Source organism: Trachymyrmex septentrionalis, unplaced genomic scaffold (assembly GCF_001594115.1).
Source record: "Trachymyrmex septentrionalis isolate Tsep2-gDNA-1 unplaced genomic scaffold, Tsep1.0 scaffold232, whole genome shotgun sequence".
NCBI lineage: Eukaryota > Metazoa > Arthropoda > Insecta > Hymenoptera > Formicidae > Trachymyrmex > Trachymyrmex septentrionalis.
The window spans coordinates 16,517-36,945 of record NW_017305389.1 but is presented as its reverse complement, the minus strand read 5'-3'; the positions used below and the strand labels follow the sequence as shown (position 1 = coordinate 36,945).

At 29.3% G+C, this 20,429-nt stretch overlaps 3 protein-coding genes across 8 annotated transcripts in view; 2 read left to right on the top strand and 1 right to left on the bottom strand.

Annotated features, from left to right (window-relative positions):
- The window catches only part of LOC108748574 (sphingomyelin phosphodiesterase), a 34,171-nt gene extending 18,430 nt beyond the window's left edge, over positions 1–15,741 (bottom strand). For 2 of the 5 annotated variants that reach the window (XM_018486812.1, XM_018486813.1), the window contains exon 1: positions 1,214–1,434. In XM_018486812.1, coding sequence (XP_018342314.1) covers positions 1,214–1,341 — 128 coding nt within the window. In that variant the 5' untranslated portion in view covers positions 1,342–1,434. Of the gene's footprint in view, positions 1–1,213; positions 1,435–15,337 lie in introns of those variants that run through there. The other 3 variants (XM_018486815.1, XM_018486814.1, XM_018486816.1) reach the window with 3 other exon arrangements.
- On the top strand, positions 1,773–3,182 carry LOC108748566. Its single transcript, XM_018486797.1, has 3 exons — positions 1,773–1,869; positions 2,647–2,998; positions 3,076–3,182. Exons 2-3 carry the CDS (start codon positions 2,767–2,769, stop codon positions 3,180–3,182), a joined length of 339 nt encoding a protein of 112 aa, XP_018342299.1. The 5' UTR covers positions 1,773–1,869; positions 2,647–2,766.
- A 3,109-nt stretch (positions 15,742–18,850) lies between the features above and the next one.
- LOC108748568 (cytochrome P450 302a1, mitochondrial) overlaps positions 18,851–20,429 on the top strand; it is a 5,506-nt gene continuing 3,927 nt past the window's right edge. Inside the window, exons 1-4 of one of the 2 annotated variants that reach the window (XM_018486800.1) lie at positions 18,851–19,028; positions 19,277–19,517; positions 19,669–19,844; positions 19,978–20,182. In XM_018486800.1, coding sequence (XP_018342302.1) covers positions 18,851–19,028; positions 19,277–19,517; positions 19,669–19,844; positions 19,978–20,182 — 800 coding nt within the window. The remainder of the gene's footprint in view (positions 19,029–19,276; positions 19,518–19,668; positions 19,845–19,977; positions 20,183–20,429) is intronic. The other variant, XM_018486799.1, reaches the window with a different exon arrangement.

The window sequence follows — 20,429 nt, the reverse complement described above, 5'->3', positions numbered from 1 at the left end:
AAGTAATTAAATTAAGTTAAAAGCTATATATATATAAACTTTATAAACTTTTTATTTAACTTTTAACTATTATTTAAGTTTTAACTTTTTACTTAGTTTTTAACTTATTAACTAATTACTATTCTCTCAATTCTGCATGAAAATATTCGCAAGCTAAAGATAGAAAATGTAATTTCTAAATTAACTTTCTTATCTTTTTATAAAATATATTTCCCAAATTTATTGTCTCAAAAATATATTATTTTAAATTCTTATAACATGTATTATTCCAAAGTGTATTATTACAAAATATATAATATTATTATAAAACAAAATATAAAATGTATTCTATTAATATACTCGTGATATATATATAAGAATAAAATAAAAATTAAAAAATTAAAAATATATAAAAAATGTAAAAATGTTGTAAAGTATAAAAAGGTGAAACAAAAACAAAACTATTATCCTACTACTGTTCTCGTCGTAATTTTGAATAGTGCCTAAAGTAGAAATTTTTGAAATTGTCTTTTATTTGTCTTTGTAGATTTATGTTGGGGAACGTTGTCTCCTAAGACAGTCATAAGGATCTCGCATAGAGATAATTTCCATCATTATGAATATATTTCCATATTTCCGTATTAAATTATAATTTATATGGAAAAAATAAATATCGGATAGTTCTTTATCAAGAAACGTGACATTGTACATCGCTAATTAAAAATTCAGCGAGAAGTGTATGTAAATTACCACGACAGCAGTCGATAGCAGATCCAAGATATTGCAAATGCAATGTATTATTGAATCGTAAATGTCTCTATGCGCGGAATATTTCTCAATGTTTTCGCGATCTCTACTATTCTTTCTTCAAAGCGCCACACTGAAGTTCCTCCTCTTTTTTTCAAGTTCTATATAACATTTCTTCCGCGGAGATTTTTTAGTACATCGTGGCACACATTTTGAAACAAAAAGATTTAAGTTAAAAGGAAATTTTATCCAACACACGATTTAAAACCAGACGTGATTTTGAAAGACGAAGATATTCAAATCACATCTTAACCCTTAATTTGTATACGTTCATGAGTCTTGTATATGCGCAATTAACTCTACATAAAATAATCGATTTTTTAAATAAATCAATGAAATCTATAGATGCATAATTTTTTTTATGTTTAGTCTGTCGTGATATCAGTGATGAATTATAATATATACGAAGCGCGCATGATGCGCATACCTCAGGGCCAGGTTGTTGCGAAGGCCTTGGGGCCCTATGGCTCGCGCCTCGCGTTCTCCCACGTACTCTTTGATTGCCAGCGCAGGCGGCCAGCCCGTGAGTGCGCCGTGCATGTTGTCACTTATCATAACCGATACTATAACAGCGATATATCCGATTCACACTTACAACACAACGTTTAAGATCATTTCATCCTTGTTATTTGTTAAACAGCAAAATGTTAAACAAAGACAAATGATGCTCATGAGCATTGTGAGCATGACTCGGACCGCGGCCTACGTCTATGGTTAAGAGCATATAGACATAGAAGGAGCATTGTCTACACCTCCTGTGGCCCAAAGATGCGTGCGAGAGAGAAAGATATATATGGAATCTCGTCCTCTGTGCGCATGTGCCAACATGGCAGACACTATATAGCTTACTATCGAAATATATGTATACAGTTTTTGTATTAAAGTACGCGCAGAGATGTTCTATGTATATATCTTTCTCTCTCACACACATCTTGGACACAATTCTGAACCACAATGCTCCCCCTATGTCTATATGCTCTAAGATCTATAGTCATCATTCGCGATCGTGTCAAGTTAAGCGTGTGCATTATATTAGAATCGGAAACAACACGAAAATAATAGTATACTATTAACAGAGAGAAGGTTTGCTATATTAGCGTTTTGAACTCGAGCGAGTTTGCATCGACCTGGTTTGGATTAATGACATCACATTCTGTACTATTGGTTAAACATATAACATCAATCAATAGTAAAGCATACTAATACTATTAATCTAACCCAGGCCGATGCAAATTCGCTCGGTTTGAAAACGATTTTTTATATATAAAAGATTTTTACTTTAATTGAAATTAACATTAATCATTATTTTTTCTTGTTATTTCTTAAAAAACATGAAGTATAAATACGCTTCTACTTCTGAAAAACGAAAAAAATGAAAGAAATCTTATATTTATTTTATTAGATAAATTTGTAAATGTGTATTTTTTGATAGTTTGTATTTTTTTCAAGGACATAAAGGGCTCGAAAATTTTTAGTGCTTCAGGTCAAAGTTTCTTAATCCGGCACTACACGCGATACGTTTTATATCACGTGCATTTTCCCAAACAGAAAAGCTACATTCCATATTGCGCGTGCAAAAAGATTTTTACATTTTATATATCTGATTAATACTTTTAGATTAAATATCTCAGAAATGTAAGACTGAAAAAAATAGTAACATTTTTTCAATAAAATCATATTTTAAATAATTCGCTTTCGTTGATAAAATACAAAGGTCATTTTCCGTAAGAACTGATATGCGATATATTCTTTGCATAGAAATTCTCTTATAATTCGTATTGTTATCAGTGATGAAAATAAATTGTTCATCACCAAAGTATCTCACAAAACTAAAAAAAACAACTACAACACTATTGAAAGCCGGCCGCAACGCTTCCTAAACTTCCTTCAGAAGATTACGACTCTATAAAGACAGAAATTATGCGCCAATAACGACCATCACTGACGAAAGTGGATCTCTAATAACGTTACCGCAGCACAATGATTCGGAAAGTGAAAAAGCGAATGATTGCTAGAAGGGAGAAGAAAACCAGCGCGTCCCCAATTTCTTGGGTCGGTCGAAGAAACTGGAACTTTATAAATGGAGTATCACAAGCACGCAATCGTCAACCAGTTGATGACGAAAGTGGATCATTCGTGTCACTACTTGAAATATCTTCATCTCCCAGGAACAAATATTATAGTGATTACAAGAAATCGTTAAAGAGCAAACGTACGATGCACAATCATATGCACATCAATTACAACTCAATAAAAACGGATTATTTAGAAATTTATTTTATTGCGCAGATATTTCAATTTGGAAAGTGAAAAAGGTGAACATTCTCTTTGGAAGGGCATTTCAAATTAAGCAAGTAGTATCAAGCAGTTTGAGTTCGAATTTTAAGAAAATTTAATGACTGAATTGTAATTACTGCGTACATGCATTGAAAAAATTTCTTGGAATCCTACGATATCCATTAATACGCATTAACTGTTACGAATTATTAACTAATACGAGTTATAATTATTTCCTTCATTCATTTGTCTTTCGCTAAATAACCATATTTTAACAATTATAAATTCTTTATGTTTAACAAGTTAAATTTCTTCAAGTTATTTCTTCTTTATTCTCAATTTTGCGAAAAATTGTATTCACTATGAGGCCATGTATCTTAAAATTAAATTAATTTCGTAATTCTATTTACATCAATCTGCTAACAACATTATTAAAACCTCAAAAGCATATCACAGCTGTCGATTCTTAGACACATTGCTATAACGAATTCCTTTGATATTCTCTGCGCCAACTTTCATCCTCCAATCGAGAAGCAAAGCCTTCTCGACGATGTATGTGGCACAACGTGGTTTCACGAGCTGTAAATTTATCTGTGCATGGCCATTTAAGCAATATGCCTTCCTTCGCGAAAATCTGATCAAATACTATAGTTGGCGCCGCTCAAAGAAATTACCCAAACAGCACATGGATGTCCAGGACAAATAGTGAGGATATCCTATTTTTGCTCTGGGACGTCCTGACGATGTTTTGATACAGTAAATGAGAATCTCAACGCATCCTCAAAAGATCACATATCGTAAAGAGGATATCGTTGCAGGATATAATATAAATTTTCATATATAATTATAAAATGAGTCATTGATTAGTAGCATATTCCAAGTGCACGGCAAAATTATGAAAAAAAAAACGTTTTTCTCCGAATTCTGAAATTAATTTTATGGTGTTTAAACAAGCTCATCCTGAAGTGCACTCTGGTTTGTGTCGCTTGATTTCTACAATCATATAAGAACTATTTTAATGATCCACGTTTGATAAACTTTATCCTATATAAATGTTTAATTGTGACATATTTGATATATGTCACAATTACACATTTATACTATGAATAGATATTGTCAAAAAGATGGTTCACATATAATTAAAATATATTTCTTTCTTAAATGAATCTAAATAATTATAAGTTTTTATTTCTAAATAAAAAATTTTAAAACTCTTACAAGAATGTTCCTAGGACGTTCTGAGGCTGTCCTGAGACTCCACAAAAGTGTCCTAAAGATGACGTCCTCAGGACGTCCCGTGGATATATGAATATAAAATGTCTCAGAGGACATCCTGGGACATATTCAGAATGATCCTGAGGACATCTTGTGCTATCTGGGTATGTGGCTGTTATGCGCGACTGTGCAGTGTGCAACAGTAACTTTCGTTAGTCGTAATATTGACCAAAGAGGAAGATCGTGTATTCATGATCATTAGCAAGAAAAGATGCCGGAAGTATTTGCGCATCTTAATGTGTATTTGCTAATCCATCAGCTTCTGTCTGTCTTCAGGAAGTAATGCACTCGAATCGCCGGAAGCAGACAGAGGAAGTCCGCTTGGAAGTTCGAATAATTTCCTTTTTGAGACAAAGAAATTGCTTTTTAGTTAAGGTGAAATCTTCTCATGATATGCGTACGTCATAATTACGATTAACTTTTCTAATTGTTCAGAAAATTCTTTATTTTGTCAAATTTCAATATATTCATAAATTTATAATACATATTTATAACATATATATTTCATATATTAATTTTCTCTAAAATATCTCGGTGGATTTTGAACATCACGCATGTGTGTGTGTGTGTGCGTGTGTGTGTGTGTGTGTGTGTGTGTGTGTGGTGTTAATATTAATAACCAACACAATTATATACACATCGTATGGTATTAAATCCACATTGATATTTTTTAGAGTAAAGGCTTGTATGTGTATATTATGTATGTAAAATGCCTAATTCGAGCATGACTTGAATTCTTAACAAGATCCAGTTATCCTTAATCTTTTTAAAAACTTTTCTTAATTCATAATCATACGATTAATTATCTTGTCGTAATAATTTTTTTTTCTTAGATTGTTGTAAATGTACAAATTCATCCGGTATTTTGAATATTTTCAGAGAAAGGCGGTCAAAAAATTTTCTACAGCTTTCTATCTAGGTCATATTCGGAACTATATATCTCACATTAACATAAAATAAGAACGTGAATATGTGTGACATACAGTTACGACTATATGGAAAAGAAATCAAACATCGCCAATTGCATATATCCTCTTCATCGTAGCGATTATACGAAAAGCGACGGATTATTGACGAGAGATTTTCTTTGCGGTCCAGCTTCATCATCACGTGATTAGCGTGATTAGCGTGTGATGGAATTTTATTCAATTTGCAATAAGATAAGATTTAAATTAATGATATGTTGTGATAATTCTGCTTTCTTGTCACGATTTATAAAATTTCAGTCAAAATCATCCTATCGCAACACATCGGATCAATACGTACCATATGGTACAACAGATGAAATCATACAGATAGATGTATATGAGTATAGATACATAGACGTGATATTGACATGTACATACGAGTAGGCGTGTGGAATATAAATGTGCGAACGTATATAATATAGATGTAAGATAGAATTATATATATATATATATAGTTTAAAATTATATTATTTTGTGTAATTGTTGCTGGATGTTTTATAAATTTAGACTTGCTTATACATTATACTTACACTTAAACTCATTGCATACTTGCGTTTACACAAGTACGCGACGAACTTAAGTGAGTCTTCTTTCGTTGGGCCTCACGGTGGGTCAAATAACGGTCAGCCGCGTATTCCACTTGGCCAGCCTGCTCGCACCTCGATTAACTGCGCCGACTCGTAATTTCAGCGTCGAAAATTTGAGAACGATATTATCCGAAAGAAAAACATTCGAAGGAAAAAAGTTGCTAATTTAACATTACTATCTCAAAAATTGAAGTTACCAATCGGAGGAAAAATAATAAACAAAGATTAATCTAATCAAGATTAGACGTACTTCTCTATCGTGACATATCCTTTTAATAAACGCAATAAAATTCTAATTCGAAGAAAGTGGCAAATTGACGAAATTGAGGACATGGTCTCATAATGTCTGTTTGAAAAAGCTTGAAAAAAATCAAACTTTATTCATCCAAAAATAGCAAACTACTTATATGGCTATTACCTACCTGATAATTTTTTAATACTCTTCTTTGATGACTCATTTTGTCACAGACAGAAAAGATAACAATAACAAAAATGGAAAGCAGGAATATATTCAGAAATGCAGCGCATACCGTTCACCATCCGCGTTATATATGCAACTTTCGCCGAAACTAATCCTACTGACCCATTGCAATCCAACGAAATTTAAATAAGCGATTATCAGGCTTCGTGAAATTTAATTGAAATTATAAAGTAACATGGCAAATTATGCAGCTCAAAATTATATAAAAACAAACTTTAATTCATATTTTTGACTTTGACATTACGGAAGTAACATTAATGGAAAATTATACAAAGTACCTAAAAGCTTTACGAATTAAAATTTTCAAATGAGTATCAAAAAAGGGCAATAAGCCAAGCACGCTGTTAGTGTATAAAATTCGATTTATATATATATATAATATATATATATATTAAATTACAATATCATATTTATAAAATCTCAAACATTTCGATTCTCACAGAACTATATTCAGTGAGCAAACTATAATCAATCGATATAATAAAAATTTGTTAAACGATGATGTTATTAGTTTTTATTGAAAACGTAGGGAACATCGTTTTTCAGGTTAAATGTCTGTTTTTCATTCTTTCCGTGATATAGGTATGATTTTCAATACGAGTAGATAACATAAATATTCCATATGAAACTTACATAGTATGCGTAAGTTGCTAATATTGTTAGAAGGAAATTTAATAAATAAAATAAAATTCGCAAAATGAGGATCCCAAAAAATGGCGAACGTCATTTGACCATTTGGCTATTTTCTGTACTGTCACTAATTATAAATTAAAAATTATTTTTAAAATTCATAACTAAATGGGATCGTTTCGTATGATTATGGGAATAATGCCGTGAAATATGTTACAAATAAGGTGAGAGGAGAAAAAAATAGGCTAATTAAGCTTTTAAAAAAACGAAAAACTAGGAAAAATTACAAAATAAATATATTTTAGATACAAAAAAATATACAAAACATATAAAAAACACAAAAATATATAAAATATAAAAAATACAAAATAAATAAATAGAGACAGAAAACTGCTATATCCACTTGTTGTCTCAACTGAAAGCGGTTTATAGAAAGTTAGTGACAGTAAAAAAATAACCAAATGACTATTTTGATTCCTTCATTTAGAATTCATTTTATTTATCAGATTTTAGTTTAACAATATTAGGAATCTTTGCATATTAAGTTTTACATAAAATACTTCACTCGTATTAAATATCGTACATCATGAAATAAGAAAGAGTGAGAAATAAGACTTTCTAAAAAATGACGATAATGATGTTCTTCATATTTTCAATAAAAACTAATAACATCATATTCAGCATTTTAAAATCAATAAGATTCATTGTTTTTTATGTTTCTATTAATAGACAAAAAATCGTTTTTTTATTGTTCCTTTTAATTATAAATAAGCTTTTATAATCAGGCTTCTAAAAGATCATAGTGTAATAAAGAAAAGAGATGCGCTTTTGCGCAAGAAGGTGATTAATCAATGAGGATGATGGAACAATCCGGCCATATTAATATATCAACCAATCAGCGATACTAAAAATGTGGAATATAATTTAAATATGGAAAAGACAATTAATAAATATATTTTGTTGAGAACTACTATTGTGGCTTTTTATGATTAATAATTAAATCCCCTAGTTAATAATAACAATAATAATATACACTATTAAATTATTTATACATATGAAAAGGGTAAAAATAAATAAATAAAATATGTTGTCAGAATTTGTTAGAAAAAAACATTTCAGCTGAAATACATGAAGAGGGAAGAGGGTAAAAATACATAAATAAAAATAAATAAAATACTTTAAACTAATTAGAAAAAACATTTCATTTTTAAAGAAGGTTTGCGAGTTATGTGCGAGTCATGTTTTTATCCATTGCTAATGTTAACGTTTCGTGAATCTTGCCGTTCACTTCATCAGGGTAAGGAGCGCATTTTATTTTTTGTATTTCTTAATAGAATTTCACAGATTAAATCTTTATTTGAAGTTATTTGTAAAGGATTATTATTTATTTTTATATATTAAAATGTTATTTACATTACTAGATTGACCACAAAATGTATTCTCTGTAGAAAGAGCATTAGGTAAAAGACTTCTGACTGTCGTTGAAGAATATTCTCTACAATATTCGAGTTTTTTTTTTATAGCATGTTGAAAGAAAATGAGTCGAACAAATACATGCTGAAATATTTTTTAATTAAATAATTTTTTTTATATTTTGTAATATAAATTGCCATAAATTCATTGTTTTTTGGAAAAAAAACATTTTACTTTTTTTACTATCAAATTTTTACTACAATTTTTACATACTTTAAATGGCTGCATACCAACCATCATTCTTTATAAAAACAAATCACAAGTTATAAAGTCTTAAGTTTTTTTTCTATATAATTATTTTCTAATATGGAAGGCGACTTGTTCCAATGCCTTATATGCGCAAAACGGATTCAAATTTGGTACACCTCTTTTCTTTAGGTACACCATGTAAAAGATTTAATCAAAAAGTTAATAATCTTTTGATTCATTAAATTAAATTTCATATTTTTTATAAAAAAAGATTCTTTTATGAGAAATAATTCCATAATAAAACATAGGGAAACTTGGGGCATAATGAAATCACAATGTATAATAAGGTCGATAATTTGAATTATATAAATAAGATACGATTGCGCAATAAATCAACTTATTGAGCAATCATATCTTAAATAAATTGATTTAACAAAGAATATATACTGTATTATTCGAAATATCTAACTTTGACCGTCTATTGGCGTTCTCTATTTAAATATTTATTTACTGTAAGTAAATAGTCCCATTGATATTATCTAAACAAATATTTATTCAAATTTTGTGAATTTTTTTTCAGTGTAAACGGCAAAGCAAGATTAATGCACACTTTTGAAAAAACAATAATTTCGCTGTTAACTTATTCTTTTGCAGTAAAAAACTTGTATTTTTTGAGTAGTAGATACTCCAATGAATATTTTAGTATAAAACCAAGTTGATTTAGTTATTTCTAATATGCTTAAAACTTGTTCAAATTTTACTGTAATCATTATGTATATATACCCTAGGTTTCCCTATTTGTGTAGAGATGACTGTACAGATGCTGTAGCCATTGAGCCAACCGCCAAGATTTTGCACTGGAATAACGTGTTTAGCCTTGACACGCACGTGCAACGTTTGCGTCACAACTCATCTCGCGTAATTCATTATAAATGTTTCTATTGGCTTCAATTCATGTCCGTTTTAGATACTTCCAATGCAATTGTATTATAGGTCCAAAACGAAAACAGTGATTCGCAAAATCGCATGACGCAGTCACATAAGATCATGGGCATATCCGGGAGGGGGATTTTGAGAGTTCAAACCCCTCCCCTTCCGAAATTTTTTATTAATTATTTCATTTTGAGAGTCTCGTTAGTTATCACATCTTGACAGCACACATTCGGTCGATGCCTAATAATTTTTCACTGCTTTACTAATGAGAATATTTTATTTTGAATTGGCCAATTCAAAACAAAATATTCTCAGCGATGTACTTTATCGAAATTTCTCTTTCATTTTTAATTGTAAAAAACATACAACTTTGGTTTTTGCTGTTACATAAAATATTTTTTTTTCTTCGTTATAAAATCATGTAAATAATTTTTAGTACTTCTGTTAGTTTGAGCATACAATAACAATATTAAAGAATTAAACATTTTGTTTGTAGTAGCTGAGTAGTGTCTTTCTTTAAAAAAAAAGTCTTTAAAAAAAATAAGTAAAAGTTACATATACAAAACGTAAAAGTTTTCCTCTTCAAAATGAGGAGATATTAAAAATTGTAAAATTATCCAAATGGAATTCATTAATGTTAAAAATTATTGTAAATTACAACAATAAAATTGGTGCAGTAACGTTCTTTTCAGTACAATAGCAAAATTCTTTTTCTTTTTGGGTTGTCCGATTGATGCACGGTACATCTTCGAGCTGATAGAAACTTCCCTTCTTCGAAAAAAATTTCACGATATGCCCATGCATAAGATTTGTTCGTTTTAGACCCGTTTCTTTATCATGTAGATTAACTTGAATCTCAGTTCAACTCTCAGAACTAGAAAAAGATGAAGAGTTAGTTAAACTGAGATTAAAATTAAACTATATTAATGTACAAACTTAGCCGAGATTGAAATTAAACTATATTGATGTAGCTGAACTTTTTGCACGATTTATCTTTTCTCTTTTTCTCTTCAACGTGGAGAGAAAAGGAAGAAAAATTAATCGTGCAAGAACTTTAGCTAAAAAGGACAGATCTATAATAAATTACTCAATAAATCTCTCGACAAATCACACATCTTTTATCAAATTGGCCGGTGCTATTTATTCATCAAGACTTTGTAAGAAAAATTAAAAATAAATTTCATTAATTTTTTTCTTGCTATTTCTGATTTGGATATTATAATAGTATAGGACAGAACAAATATATATAATAATACAAAATAGATAAATATAATAATAATAGATGTAATTGATTAAATAATTATATTCATATATTTCTCTCTTTCCTTTTCTGTTAATGGCAATATGCATTTATTTGTCTAACGTGAAATTAAAAATGTTGCGGTCAATTGTAACAAACTTAGATAACATTTTTATTGACAGAAACATCCCAACTCTAGAAGAAACTTCCGTTATCGACATAGAATCCGCTAACACTATAAACGAATTCTTGCGGGAGAACCGAACGTTCCGTTAACTTTGGTGCGACGTGTTCTGTCGATCGAACGGGAATCATTATTATTTTCTACACATTCGAAGGACATTGTTATGTCATCATCATTAACCCACTTATAAGTAACAGTAACGGGCGTGACAAGGCTCGACGTATTACCGAAAAATTTCGTATATAAAATTTCGTACGTAATTGTATAGTATAGATCGAATACATGCAATGCCGAAAATAATTGTCACTCATTCGTTCACGCGTGTTCCTCCCATATTATTCATCATAGTACGAAAAAAAAATTAAAAATATATAATAGATATTTACAATTGTAAAACGTTGCGCGAGTTTCGATTGCGAAACTTCCTCGATCGCATCGCAACAATGTGATTTTTAACGCCTCGTTTGTCATCGAGGAAAGTGCAAGTTAAGTATGCTCCGCCAAATGCAAATTGAGCGTTTTGCAGATATCTTCGCTAGATGATTAATCGTAGTTTTCATAACAAATGCGTAAGATGCGTTCCGTATCCACGCTCACACGCTTAAGAGGATGTTGGAGTGACCAAATTGTCGAAACATTCAGGCAGATCGATATAAATCTCCGAATTTACTAAACAAAATCAAAGATCCTTTTACAAGATTAAAATAGATGCAAAATTGGGAAGTGCTGTAGTCGACTTTGTATTAAAATTAAAAAAAGAAGTTAAAAACTTACTTTTTTTCAATTTGTAGAGTTGATATATAGATGTGTCCTTAATACAAAAATTTTATAACTTACATAGACAAAATGACAGTTCAGCACCCAGCGTTTTACGTGCACAATACTGAGTTTATAAAACTGCAGAGATTAAAAGCTTAAAAAGAAAGATTTATATCGATCTGCTATTACATGTATACGAACGCGTATTTGAGCGAAGACTCAGAATGGTAAACATGGATCTGAACACGCAGAAAAACCCGTGAAATACGTAATCTTTAATACTGAATATAATTTATAATAAGATTTAACTGCTGAGAATTATTTTAATAGTCAACCATTTAGATCATATAAAAAATGCGATTTTAAAAATTCTTGAATTTTTTAAAAACAGAATTTTGAACCAAAAAATTTCTTACTCTAATCTTCTTGATACCCTTTATATTCATGATTTTTTTTGTAAAGATTCGTTTAGATTTAGCGGAGAAAAAATACTAATGGAAAATCGCATTTTATTATATCTCGAAATAATGTGGCTCTTTTGGAATGAAACTTTGTACAAAATATTCTTTCATCTGGGTGTTCATTTTAACATACTCCCTGTAGCAATCGATTACGTGCGGGAGCCCGAAATCACCTTATCCTGCTCTTATCCTATGCTCTTTATTTTTTTCCTTTTGAAGAATAAAATTACTAACTTAACAACATCTGCAAAGTCCTAAAGAACCCTTTATATACATTTTTTGTGTTACTTATTTAAAAAATTATCCGTTTTACTCATTTTTTTACATTTGAAATTTTTTAATGACAAGATAAATCAACAGAAAAAAAGTTTCTTCAATATTTTCGATAAAATAAGCCATTTCCGAAATGGTTTTTACTAATAAAATAAAACTACTTTACAATCTTTAGGAATTTATTTTTTTTCTGGAAAATTCCATCAAAAATATTAAAGAAAAGACTTTTTTTCTGTTTATCTCATTTATCATAAAAAAATTTCAAACTTGAGAAAAATACTGCTTTTATCTTCGTTTGATATGTAGTATTGCATTAGAGAAGATAACATATATCCGTGACTGATTTATCCTATTTGTCATTAAAAAATTTCAAACGTAAGAAGAATCAATGGTGTACCAGTTTTTTTTTCATAAAAAAAAGTTCCCGCTTACCCTTAGGTCCGCCTCTAATTGAATAAAAAATAACATACAGCTCGAAAAAGTGAAGCTTTATATCCTTCAAATACGTATAAATTAAATTTCAAAATAACTGGAATGGTTTTTGAAATTTTTAGAAAAAACGAAATAATTTTTTTTCGACTTTGACACTACATATAATATTTTTGAAACTAAACCGTTTTAAACTTATAATCATAAAATTTTCATTTTGAATTTTATGTGAGGAATCATCCTTCAAAATTTTTTAGTGTATTTAAAACACACCCTGTATACAGAGTGTCCCGAATTTAAATGGTGAAACTTCGGAAGCGTGTAGAAGATCGATCAACTAAACATATCGGCTGGCATATTTCAGTCACATAATATTAATTCATTATATTAATTATTTATATTATTACCTGTTACATCATAACTATTAATTAATTGCCATTGTTCATTAGTAATCAATCATATAAAGACAGTTTTGAGAATATTGCGAGACACAAATGTGAGAGCTTATGATATATATAGTTCGTTACATATGTAATATATACGGATTGCGTTACACTGAAAGAGTTGATACAAACAATTTTATCACTTGCTTCATAAACTTCCAATGTCAGTTTTTTTCCAAGTAACGTCCCGATTGTAGAAAAAAAAATTTCGCAAATATGAATCTTACATCAATGGTTTTTGCAGAGTATGCGATAAACAAATAGTGATATTGTTCATTATATCGTAATTATGCACGTGTAGATAAAGATTTTGATAAATAAGACATTATTATTAGTTTTATTCTGGATAATAAAACTTCCTGTATTATTCATCTTTCCTCTCTTTCTCCGATATCTAATTATACTTAATTCTTTTTTAAGTGTAAAATTATAATACAATGCAAATGTAAAGAATAGATTTACTCTCAATATTATGAATTAGAAGTTTCACTGTTTAAATTAAATTTCGTTAACTTAATGCTCTCGTCCGTTATTTGTATTACCTAGTATGAGAATTTGAATGTATTTTCTTCTTAATAATCTCTTTAGCAATATAAAAGGAAGATGTACGAAACAGTATTTCACGAAAAGAAAATTATAAAAGACTGCTTTTGTATACAGTATCGCGTACGCGATACGCATACAATGGTCAGATAGAACTTCCTGTTCCTGATTCTGAATTTCTCCGATTAAATTCCAGACGTGACAGATGTGATGTATCTGCAATACATTTACGTAAAAAGATACGATTATATTAGGTATTTTTTCTTCAGCATTAAAATATATTTCTCTTTCCAATTTCAATACAGTATTTTCTTGTCACAGATAAATAATTAAAAAACTAAATTTAATATAAATTATTATCTATAGCTTAGAATAAAGAAACTATTTTACGTTTTCAATCAAATAAAGAACGATTTTTATATATTAATGAGATAGATAAAATTTATGCAAATATCATTATATAGCAGATATATTTTATTATTTTTCGAAATGATAAAAGAATTTGTTAGAAATCAAATCTTTTTTTCTACTTTTTTGCTCTTTACGTGTCTTTCTAAATAGAAATAAATTGTTCGTGGATATGCATGAAAGAATCATTAAATAACTCCCGTCAATAACATGTGCCGTGATGTTATCCACATATTCACACGCATCCTTTTTGAAACCTGCATCTCCATATGAGGATCGCGAATGCAATCGGTGCTAATTTAGTGCAGTATAGATATGTGTCACGTACGTATATGAATGTAACAATATCGCTTGTAATTACGTAAAGCACAAGATATACGTGTCGTCTGCATCTATTTATTTATTTCAAACATTGCGAGAACATCCATTATCTTTTTTCATTAGAAAGATTAATTTACTAAGAAGAAAAAGGCACAAAGAATTATTTTTATTCTTAAATTATGTTGGTATTATAATTAGATTTTTATTGTTATTACTGTTTAACACCTATAAATAAATGTCACTGCTCCATAAACAATATCTTCTTTGTTAATATATAATTAAGTATTTCAAACAATTTTCCAAACATGTAGGTACGAAGTATATGTTTTCTGTTCAGCAAAGAACGATTCGAAATATGACTTTTAACTATGGATTAATATGAAAATAATTTCAATCATCGTCCGTCTGTAATTTAATAGACGATACAATTTTAGCGAAGAAAGTAATATTTGAATATGAACATTGCAAACAGATAATTATTTTAATATAGATTTATATAGATTGTTATAATGGTTAAAATTTTAAATTAAAAATAAATAAAAATCTCAAAGAATTTTTATAGGACAATATATATAATAGCATATTTAACGATAAGATGTGTGCTTATAAAATGTTGACATGCTCAAAATGTCACAGAAATAAAAGACGCAAAGATATTTTATTGTAAATAAGATACTCACGAAATAACTTCGAAGATATACTTTCGAAATGTGGTGCTGATATAAAATATTACCTAGAGTGTATGTCTAGATAATTAATCTACGAAAAAAAGAAAAGAGAAAAAGGAAAATAAAGAAAGGGAACAGGATGTGAATTGACCAGAATCCACTAAGCTGCGCACCGGCTGACAGGTTCGTCCAGTCAATCCCACGACATCATTTGATTCCTCCTGGACCGTTTGTGTCTTCTTGTTGCTTTTTTTGATCATAAAAAAAAAAGAAAGAAAAAAAAAGGAACAAGACGAGTCACTCACGCGTACGCGACGCAGACGCGTGCGATCTCTGTTATTCGTTGGCGTGTCGCGCGCTACCACATACCAACCGTGCCTTTCGAGCCGAGTGTACGGTGTAAACTGATTATTGCTGTGTACGCTCGTACGTTCACTCGTTCAGTACGAGATTCCCACCAGCTATCCGACACGAGTTCAATTGGTCGGTGCGTACCGGACAGCGACGAGTCACACGTTACAAGTTCAAAGAGAAAACTCCCATAAGTTTTCTTAAAAGAATATTTTATTTTAAGTTATAAAAAAAAATCACTTTTTTCTATATTTCAAAAGTTTGAAGTCTTGACAATATATCTGTGAAACAAATATAAATTCGAATATGTATTTACAGACTGTAAAGTGAAGGGGTAGATAAAAAACGAAGCGTGTGAACTAGAATGAGCAATGGCTGACAAACACTTGTATGAAGAAATAGAAAGCATATTTATGATCCTAACTGATTAATATAGTTACATCTATAATTATGTAAATATAAAATAACAAAATGAAAAACTTCAAATTCATTTTTCTTGAAACGACATTTTCTAAATTTGTTAAAGTGTTTATTAAAAAACTGTCAAAGATATTGCTTTGAAATTGAACATGCTTATAGAAAAGATATTTTTTTACTTCTAAATTAGTAAAATAAAGGCAATATTTACAATAATTTTATAATACAAAGGAAGATTAGAATTGTAGTCGAAAAAATTGTATTATAATCTTTGACAGATTGACATTTTGTCAATTTTCACTTTTTGATGGCAATAGTTCAGATAATGTAAGATGTCATACAACTTAACAAATTTTTTTAGTTTTAATGGCTTAGATTAATTAATTATTTCTCAATTTCTTCTACAAATGGAAATATAACTTCAAAAGAAGCTAAAAACACCCATTCTTAAAAAAAAATCGTTGTACAAAATTAAAAGTTAAACACAAGTGATACTATCTTTAATTTGATAAATTCTAAGTAATATATACATATCTTTTGTATTTGAAAGGTCTTCCTATTCTAACCCAAGGTAGTAACTTTAAGTAAAAAATGCAAGCCAATGTAAGTCGACACTGGATAATAATGTGTAAAACTTGTGTGTATCATTAACAATAATTGATAATTACAGATGTTTCACGTTATCATAATAATAATAAAACGATTTATTCTTCCTCTCGATCTCCATTTGTTTATAACTTTTTTTTAATTTCTAGTCAAAGACTAAGGATAAATTGAGCCAGTCGCAAAGGACTATATTTACAATATTATTTTCCAAGTAAAAGAATTTGACGTAAGCTGAATAGCACTACAATAAGTACTACAACAGTTTTGCTAATTATATTTCCACAAGTCCGCGTGAAAGGGTCAATTAGTCCCTATTAAATCCATAAGTTTGATTCGCTTTAGTCGTCTCTCAGCATCCCCTCCTTGTGTTGTTTATAACTTAAATTAAATATTTTTTAATTCAAATTATACATTTTTAAAATTAAAAAAAGTTTCTGTTATTAAATTAAAACATTTTTTACTTAAAGTAACAACAAATAATTCTTTTAGTGTAAAAAATAATTTTTGTAAATTTGAAAAATGATTTAGTTAATTTTTGATTATTTTTGAAAGAAAGAAATTTTTATTTAAACATATTTTTTATATTTAAATAAATTAATTTCCTTCATTCAAAAAAATAAAAATTATTTTTATTTACGTTCTTTTTCAAATCAACAAAATCTTTTTTAAAATTTAAAAACTCATAATTAAAAAAAATTATTTTCTGTCTTTAAAAAAATATTTCATTAAATTTATATAATTGTTTTTCTCTTTTCAATCTAACAAATATTTCTTTTACTTTAGAAAAATAATTCAAAGAAATATATTTTTTTTTAATTTTTTCTTCGTGCATTATTCTTCTTATACTTATTTGTAATGCAGTCTATAAATTCGTAGAATTTCTTTACAAATTATAATGTTTTTCTTCTTTTAAACTTCTCAAAATCTCCTTAGATTATTATTTGTGAATTATTATATCTTAAAATTATAATTTCATTTCAGATTCATACATTAGTTTACAGAAGTCCTAAATTTTATAAAAATAAGTACAATAGTCAACAATCGTCATAATGTGTTTAATTTTAACCATCAAATCTGTAACGTTGAGTCAAAGTTATAAACGTTGTTACCTGTGCAAACCGATTTTAATCCAGAAATATAATTTATTCTAAATAATGAAATAGATTAAATGATGGCAAAGCTATCCTGACGGAGATTGAAGGAGAGAGTTTTTAAGAAACAAATTTTTGGGAATTAATATGTTTTGCAAGGAGTAAGAAGTTTTAGGAGTGGGAGAGAGGATATTAAGAATGGGAGAGTTTCCCTCTGAAATGGAAACATTTGGTAATTTTTCTGTGTTACTCTAATTAATGCCGAACTTTTATTTTTTTATTTAAATTACCTCTGAAGTTATTCATTTGTAATATACGATAGTTCTATATTTAAGTTTTAAATTTCTCAGAGATGTCCTTAACATATGAGATTGTGAAACATTTAATGGGGAGATTAATATTTAGATCCACATTATAAATTGTATTATTACTTTCTTTTTACAATGATAATTAATTCGATTGTTAATGATTAAAAATGTTAGAGTCAAAAAGTTTTTTTTTAATTGTACATTTTATTGTACGTTCATTTTATATACCCTTTTTTTCTTTCATAATCCGAAATCATACGAAATCATCAATATTTTTTTCTATACATTAGCGACGTTATGAGAGAATAGACACTACTTTTAGACAAATAATTTAAACTAAGAAATAATATTATGTCAGCTACATCACAAAGATATTGCATTCGCCAGAACAGTCGCGTTAATAATCAATGACATTCATCAGCTTGTGTTCATGTTTCCTTAAAAATAATACTATAGAGCGCGCGCGCGATGTCCGGACTTTATCTGCCTAGCATCAAATTTATGCTAACGTTTCAGAACAAGAATATCGAATGGCTGGTAAGAAAGGCGAAGAACAGAGAGAACGCGAGGTTCAAAATCAATCGAGAGCTCAAGCAGTCTGCACAGATTCTAAAACCTGTTTCTCTGGTGTACTGTTTACACTTATAGGAGGTCTCCTATAAAAACAAAAGTAATTTGACGATAAAACTTCAATACAAAGTATATATATATATATATATATGTGTATGTGTGTACGTGTAAAATTTATAATGTACGCACGAGTGAAACTATGTGGAAAAAAAGGAATGATAAAGAAATTATGTTCTCGATCGTGCTCGAATAATCTACATCAGATTGACAGTACCAAACCCAAGCCTTTCGAAAGCATTCCAGGGCCAAGAGCCTTACCTGTTATTGGAACGCTGTACAAATATGTGCCTTTCATCGGTAAGAATAATATATAGTATTTCGATAATTAACTAAAAACATTTATTATTACTGCAAATTTAATATTTTTGTTTTTTAATTCACTTTCTGTATTTTCCTTTTTACTTATTAAGCTATATATAGAAATGAATTCTGATACAACTTTGCTGCTATATTTTTGCATATTCCCAAACACAATATTTTCTCATTTAGTCATTTATCTCTTAAGATGAATTAATCTTATCAAATACATGTTAATACATGTATAGGTGAATACAATTTCACAAAGCTACACACGAACGGCTTATTGAAATTGAAACGTTATGGACCTTTGGTGCGTGAAGAAATAGTACCAGGTCAGCCAGTCGTATGGGTATATCGACCGGAAGACATCGCAGAAATTTTCAAAGCTGAGGCGGGTCTGCATCCTAAGAGAAGATCGCATTTGGCTCTTCTCAAATATCGAAAAGACAGAAGTAATGTCTACAACAGTGGGGGTCTTTTACCCACGTAAGAATTGTTCTCACAAAATTTTGATACATCATACTACGATATATTACGATATTTGTAAAAATCGATAAAAACGTTTCGTATTGCAGTAACAATAGAATTTAAAAAATGCACAAATTACTAGGGATTTAATATTTTATTCATTATTTAGAAATGGCACCGAGTGGTGGAAGCTGCGTCGCGAATTTCAGAAGGTCCTTAGCAAACCACGCAATGTTGTCAATTATCTGGAGGATACTGACGCAGTTGTTCAAGAGTTCGTGCGGCTCTGCTCCCGCGAAAAATCAAATGATTTCTTACCTTTATTCTCACGTCTTTTTCTCGAATGTAATATCCTTTCATCTAATTTAGGATAAATTATTCCATTCACTAACGTTAATAATTTTAGCAAAAATAATATTTCATAATATTAATTTAAAAAAGTGTTATGTATATAAATGTCATCAATATAAATTTTCAGTGATTTGCCTCGTGACTTTTGATGTAAAAATGGGAAGTTTATCGGAAGAAGAAAAACATCCACATTCCAGAAGTTCAAGGCTGATCGATGCAGCTCTTATAACAAATACTGTAATGTTAAAATTAGATAACGGCCCAATGTTTTGGCGATTTTTTGAAACACCATTATACCGAAAATTGTGTAAGGCGCAGAATTATATGGAGAAGTGAGTACACAATTATGATCAAGAAATAACCGCTTGTATATATATATATATATATATATATACAAGCGGTTATTTCTTGATCATAATTGTGTACTCACTTCTCCATATAATTCTGCGCCTTACACAATTTTCGGTATAATGGTGTTTCAAAAAATCGCCAAAACATTGGGCCGTTATCTAATTTTAACATTACAGTATTTGTTATAAGAGCTGCATCGATCAGCCTTGAACTTCTGGAATGTGGATG

Excerpts from the sequence above, each read along its gene's own strand:
- LOC108748566 (XM_018486797.1), top strand. The coding sequence starts at position 2,767 with ATGATTCGGAAAGTGAAAAAGCGAATGATTGCTAGAAGGGAGAAGAAA. Across the intron at positions 2,999-3,075 it reads GAAATCGTTAAAGAGCAAAC|ATATTTCAATTTGGAAAGTG; the intron begins GTACGATGCACA and ends TTTATTGCGCAG.